Below are 6,622 nucleotides of genomic sequence, written 5' to 3'. Positions count from 1 at the left end.
GTGTGAAGAAAATGCAGGGCATCTTAAAAGTTACCACAACATATTTAGTTAGAGAAGTTTCTTTCTTGCTTTGAAGTAGTCCAGGGCTGATGTCTGTTAGAAAGTTGTAGCAGGTGGATGTGCCCATGAATGCAGCTTGCCAGTGAACACAGTTGTTAGTTTGAGCTGTCCTCTGAATGCTTTAGACGGCGTTATCTGAACTAATAGGCGTCCTCTTTCCATGGCTCTTTTCCTGGCCTTCCCTCCCCTCTTGTTTGCTTTATTAGATGGACAAGAAGTAACAAAATGTGTGTGTGTTATCAAGGATTTCATCAGGTCTCAAGTATTATTTCATTTCACAAGAAACTAAGACCATGTCCTGCTTATGTCATAGACTATGGCTCTGCTCACACCATGTACTGAGATGCGTTTTGCAGTGATCCGATCACAAATGAGCAGCTCTAAGTGTCGATGAAGAGTCTCAGTACTTCACACTTGATTTTTTAAATTTGTCTCGGGCCACATGGTATGTTTATCTGATTGCAACCAAATACTACTCGGAATTTAGATTACAAAAGAGATTACAAGCGTTTTTCAACAGCTGTCCACTTATTCGTCGGATTACCCACGATGCATGTTGATGTCAGACCTGACCTGAGTTTAATTTTATTGAAGCTGTAGTCCATTGAGATGCCATTGACTCTGCACTTCAGTTAAAGATCTGCGAGTCTCATCCACCACTTGCGATAAGCCATTCCACTTCAAGGTAGTGTCTAAGCAGTAAAATCAGTTTGCCATGCTTCATTGAGTCCAGCTACAGCAATAAGCTTTACTTGAACGTTCTCAGCATATCCAGTTTGATAAATATGTATTTAACCATCACTTTGCAATGCTAAGCTGTCACATTCTCTGCTCTTCCATAACCGTTTTCACATCACATCCACTTTACCACACTGCTGCTACTTTTCCCAGCGCTGACAGCCACATACACACGAGACCAAATGTCTGTAACTCATATCTTTTGGCCGACTGCCTGTCAGGTTGGCAGGCCTGTCTGTTTATATGGCTTCAGCAGAGTGGAAAGTCTGGAAAGGCCAGAGTATCTGACTACGTACACTCAAATGCACACGACATCCACAGCGTCTGTATCTGTGCATACCTACGTGCATATATCTTAATTGAAAGAGAAAATTGTGATCGGGGCGCGCGCCGCGGAAGTTTGAGTATCTGCTCGTTTGAGCTGAGACAGATGTTGTGGTGGTCTTGGCTAAGAGCAATGGTCATTACTAGTGACACGGCAGCTGGGATATGCCTCATTAGGTGCGAGATAGCGATGGGAACAAGTGTGGGAGGGTTGAGGGGGAAAAAATGACAGAAAGGCAGAAAATGTAAAGAAAATAGAAAAATAACTTATATTATATTTCTAAATAGAGGAATCTATTTAGGAATATCTTTGTAAGTTGTAATATGTTTATGTCATATGCAGTGTTTAAATCCTCCACAATGGAGTGGACTGTTTTATATTCTTAATGGGAAGGATAGCCAGAGACATTTGGAAAACACTGCTGTTTATTTACTGTAGGGTGCAATATGACAGGCCCAGTGTCCCGTATGGACACCACAGCTATGGGTGAATGCGCTTCTGCACACAGAGGCTTTGTGGAGCACTCCTGATTTAACAAGTCACGTAAACAAAGGCAAAGGAAGAAAGAGGATTGTATTACACTAGAAGGGGAGCAACAAAAACAACACATGCATACGATAAAATTATGGGATAAAAATTTAAGTTCTAATAAGTCATGAATTCCAGCTAGATCGCAAGATTTTCTTTCAAATATAACAGCCCGTTGTTCTCTGCAGATTGGTGTCATCCTGACCTGAAAATGATATAATCAACCCCTTGAATCAAAACAACAGCCCACTCAGCCACAGGATTTTCAAGGGAAGGTTTTTGAGTCACTTTCTTCACAGAGCCTCTCTGATTGGTGGGTAGTTTCCTTGAGTCTTAAGCTACACTGGAAGTGGCGTTCCTCCTTATGGAAATAGTCTATCTGGCCCTTTCTCTGTATCAGAAATCATTTTGCATGTGTTGATTTGCCGGACAAGTTTTCGTTTTTCTGCCTCGTATCTGTAAAAAGTGAAACAGATACCCACACAGGAAGTCAGATATCCCCTGCATGCAAATGCTTGAATGCCTGCGTTTGTGTTCATATGAGTTAGTTTCGAGAAATGTTGCAGAGCTGCATTGCAAAGGGGTTTTATAATTCTTTGTCACTTACCTCCACGGAAACAGCTTATCTATCAGATCAGCAATCAGCGAGATTTCACTGTAGAAACTGGTTTATTTTCAGAAGGTCACCTCCAATGGCACTCGCATTAGCCCGTGACTGCAGCTTGGCAGTGTCAGTGTGCAGCTCTGGCTGTGGGTGGAGGACGGTAATGTGATAAGTGGAGGACATGGAATCAGCTGGTCTTAACAGAAAAGGTAAAAGTGATAGGAAAGCAAATGGAAAAACAAAATTTTAGTTTTGACAATAACTATTTGGACTGTTTAATTTAATTTCCAGTACCGTGTAAAAGTCTTTAGCATCCTATTTATTTCTTTTTATTTTGCTAGGAAAATGGGAAATAGTCTATAGAATGGTATAGTTTGTACTTAACAGCCTGAACTCTCTTAGACAAGCTTTCTTGTAAATTCTTTAAGTAGTCTTCAGGAATAGTTCTCCAGGCTTCTTGAAGGACATTCAAAACTCTTACTTGAATATATGGGTGCTTTTTGTCCTGTTCATTGTCAAGATGATCCCATATTGCTTCAGTAATCTTGAGGTCCATGCTTAAGGCTAGTCTAGGACTGAGAGTGTTCCAGTGTATGTTTTTGTTTCCAGGTATGCTTCTACTTCATTCGCAGTGTGTTTGGTATTACTGTCATGCTGAAAAATGAAGCCATTCTGAATCAGATGTATTCTAGATAGCATTGCTGTCTGGTGGATCAAATCTGATGGTGCTTTTCTGCTTTGATAATTCCATCAGTTTATACAATACCTCCAAGACCACTAGTTGAAACCACGACAGAGCCTCCACCTGCCACTTCTTTTTTTGGCCAACTAAAATACACTTTTATGTCTGTCAGACTTGTTTTTGGTATTTGTCATCTAAAGAAATGGAAAGTGTTTTGAGACAGGTTGCTAATAACAAAGTGCCTGAAGATGCTATTTAAATTTGGTTCTTTGCTAAGATGTCTGTCATGTGTAGACAAAACACTGGTTTATTCCTTTAGCATGGTGCCGTTTTTATGCTTGAATGATTGATAGGTCAATGTTAAGTGACTTAAAAATATTCCTTTCAACATGGTCAGGTACAAAGGCTGGACTGAGCATGAATGAAGAAGCAGCCAAAGTCTAAAAAATAACTTTGAAAGACCAGTCTCGGTCTTTGGGAGCAAACTGTAAAAAGATGAAGAATGGCTTTTGAACTGTGCTGTATATCAATACGTTCATATTTCAGGTCACTGCCACGGTAAAAAAAAAAAAAAAAAGAAGAAGAGAGAGAGTTAGCCATAGCTAGTTGCCTACCAGATCTCTATCAGTACATTTAATTTAAAACCAAAAGGTTAAAACTCTAACAGGATGACATAAGGGGTAAAGTAAAATAAATAAAATCACAAAATACATTAGGATTCAGACTTAATGTTCAGAATTTGTGCAAAAGAAGAAGAAAAAATGAAATAAATGAACCCAGGAGATGTCGAGGTAAAACATTTGTCTTGCCAGTGGCTGAATGAGAAGTCAGAGGAATTCATGCATGTGTGTGCAAAATTTTATATTAGGCCAACTGGCTAACAGATGACACAGCACTGTTATCCCTCACCACTAGCATGGTTAAAAATTTAAAGTGGGTCATAATCATTACACCCTGAAGGCAGTGTTTATTCAAACAAGGATTTTTTTTGTCTCTGTAATAGTCTTAATGACTTGTTAAAATGGATATTATTACAACATTAGGAGCCCGACTTACTGTAATCATATTTAAATGAGATCCTCTGTGTATGCATGGCTCAGTTCCACATGAAGGATTAACTGATATTCTAACTCTGATAAGTTTTACATAATAAAAATGCTTTCAGATACTCGACAGTGGACCAGAGCGGTTACGTGCATCACCAGTCATGTCTTTAGGGCATTTCTACATGAACCCTACTTTTATTGCACACAACAGGGCTTTGTATCTAACTGCGTAGTTATGGGATAGTAATAGTAGGGGAGAGTGGGAGTGTGCACAGGGATACATTCCTCCATAAATACGTGACGGCGAGAAAGTAACTGCAGTAACAGTGGGACGCCCCTGCTCCTTGTAAGACCTGGTGTTCATGCACAAGTGCTTCGTGTTGTCTTTCAACTGAGAGGGCCATCATTTAGTCAACATGGCAGCTGTGAAAGAGAGAATTACACTCTTGAGCCACTGGAGTGAGAAGCAATTGACTTGAATATCCCCTGTGACATTCTTAAAGAAGCAGGTCATTTTTTTGGGGTCTGGAAAGCTGTCAGTAAAGGAGCGCAGGATGTAATTGTTGGTTTGGAGGAGCTGCTTTAATTATGTGTTTGGTTTAGCCGAACTGACCTGGTGGTTGCTTGGGATGATGTATGTGTCATTGTCCTGACTGAGGAATTTTTCACACACGAACACTGATGTTACTGAGATGGCTAAGCTTGCAACAAAGCTAGTTTTAGTAAAGCAACTTAGTGCTCATTTTGTCATTGCCAGCCAATAAAGGCTTTTAAATAACATTTTACTGCAAAGTTAAAACAGCAGGCTGCATTGACTCACTGTTTTTCCTACTTATCTGCAGTCACACTGGATGAAAATACTTCATTTGCACATGTCTTTTCACACTTTGACTCAATGATTTCCCTGTCTACTGGCCGGCTAATTCTGACTTTTACAGTGAAGCATCTGGGCACATGGGTGGGTGAAAGCAGACAGAAAGTGGGTGGAAGAAGCCTCGTCTCCATATGTTAGACATTAGAGGTCAGCTGCCGCATGTTTGTTCGTGCGCTCGGCCTGGCAGTTTCAGTTACACGGCCCACAAGCTACGCTATTGATCCCCTCACGTCTTCTGTTAAGGTACATCAACTTTTGCCTTCCTCTCTTACATTTAGATCCGGTCACTTACATCAGCAGCTGCAAAGAAATGACATTGGATGTATGTCTTCCCTATCCCCCTGCTTTAAAAAAAACAACAACAAAAAAACCCAGACACACACACACGTATGAAGCCAGCGAACATATTTGCACAAAATGTTGTGTTGCTGTACAGAAGCTGAAGATCAGGAGCCAGCGTGAGCCTCTGGTGTCTCCTGAAAACTTCCCAGTTGGAATCAACACTGCCTGCAGGAGTGATGCTTGTCTTATTCTGTTTTGCTGATCAGATAACTCGATCACATATTAGCTCGCTGCCACAGCCTGAGAGACGTTTGGATGTGGCTCAGAAATAGGTTATGACACATTTGGATGCATGCTAGCGTCTAGTGGGCCCCTCAACAGGGACGGAGAGCTAAACAAGAGACAGCCTGCAGACAAAGTCTTGATAAAGAACAGACTCTGTCTGTGAGAGCATGCATATGTGTTTGTGTGTCACAGGCTGTTTGACACCTCTCTCAGTGTCCAGTTTTAAAAAGATTTCTTGATGCTTCTTGTCAGTATCTTCTTTTGTAGTGGTCTTTATACCATTTGCTTTACACAGTCTGTGACCAATGCATGGCAGCAACAGTAGAGCTTTTAGCTCAGGGGTGAGGATCTAGTCACTCTCTGTCCTGGAATGCAGTTGACTTTCTAAATCCCCACCAGTCTATCCTGGGGCTGTGGGGCAGGGCCTATCTCAAGCCCCCTTTTCCATGCGAGCCATGTCTGGAATCTCTAAGCAAGCAGTTGGCTGAGTCCCCCGGCCTCGCTTTTTCACGGGCACTGAGCGCATTGATCTCAGAGCGCGATGGAAGAAGAAATTGCAGATGAAGACAGAGATTGCTCACTTGAGGAAGGTAATGAGCTTTGTGACATGAAACCAGCAAATGAATTCACATCCTTTAGAGGGTTTGAGTGTGTTTTGTCTGCTGAGTGTAATTTGGTTAGCAGTGGGGGAAACTGTGTTTGGGAGTTAAAAATAGAAATTGGAAATACATGAGAGGTCTTGCTGCTCTGAACTTGAGCAGGGTGGGGGTGTGGGTGCGCTGGTGACGGGCTCTGAGCGTGACGCACCACCGCACGATAATTATGAAAAAATTAAGCCTGCCTTTTGTGCTTAGTGATGAAAGCAGTTTTATGCTTTGCAGATCTGCAGGTTAGAGCAAAACAGACACAACTCTAGATTGAAAGAAAGGTGGAAAGGATGTAGTAGATGCTGGAAGAAAACAAGCACTTTTTAAAAAAAATACAAATTACTCCAATAGTTAAATCTCCGAAACTAGTTTAGTCCAAACATGTCTGAGAAGAAAACGAGAAATTGCCTTTTCATCTGTGGCTCACAGCACGCTTTCAAGCTTTCAAAGAAAAAGACAAGAAAAGCTGCGTTAAGCAACCCGCAAAATAGTGGCAAATCACTCGAAATTTCCTCCTTCAGCTGTTGAAGAGCTGAACTCTGTAAGAGGTC

The 6,622-nt window shown here is 41.3% G+C and overlaps 1 protein-coding gene across 17 annotated transcripts in view; it reads left to right on the top strand.

Moving 5' to 3' along the window:
* kiaa1217 (KIAA1217 ortholog) overlaps positions 1–6,622 on the top strand; it is a 129,636-nt gene that overhangs the window by 71,481 nt on the left and 51,533 nt on the right. Inside the window, exon 1 of one of the 17 annotated variants that reach the window (XM_023155507.3) lies at positions 5,899–6,014. The exons of the other annotated variants lie outside the window; for them this stretch is intronic. Within the exon in view, the coding sequence (XP_023011275.2) occupies positions 5,966–6,014 (49 nt within the window). The 5' untranslated portion in view covers positions 5,899–5,965. Of the gene's footprint in view, positions 1–5,898; positions 6,015–6,622 lie in introns of those variants that run through there. 17 annotated transcript variants of the gene reach the window in all.

Source organism: Maylandia zebra, linkage group LG9, assembly GCF_041146795.1.
Source record: "Maylandia zebra isolate NMK-2024a linkage group LG9, Mzebra_GT3a, whole genome shotgun sequence".
In the NCBI taxonomy this organism is placed as follows: domain Eukaryota; kingdom Metazoa; phylum Chordata; class Actinopteri; order Cichliformes; family Cichlidae; genus Maylandia; species Maylandia zebra.
The sequence above is the reverse complement of the archived record's forward strand: the minus strand, read 5'-3'. Positions and strand labels throughout refer to the sequence as shown.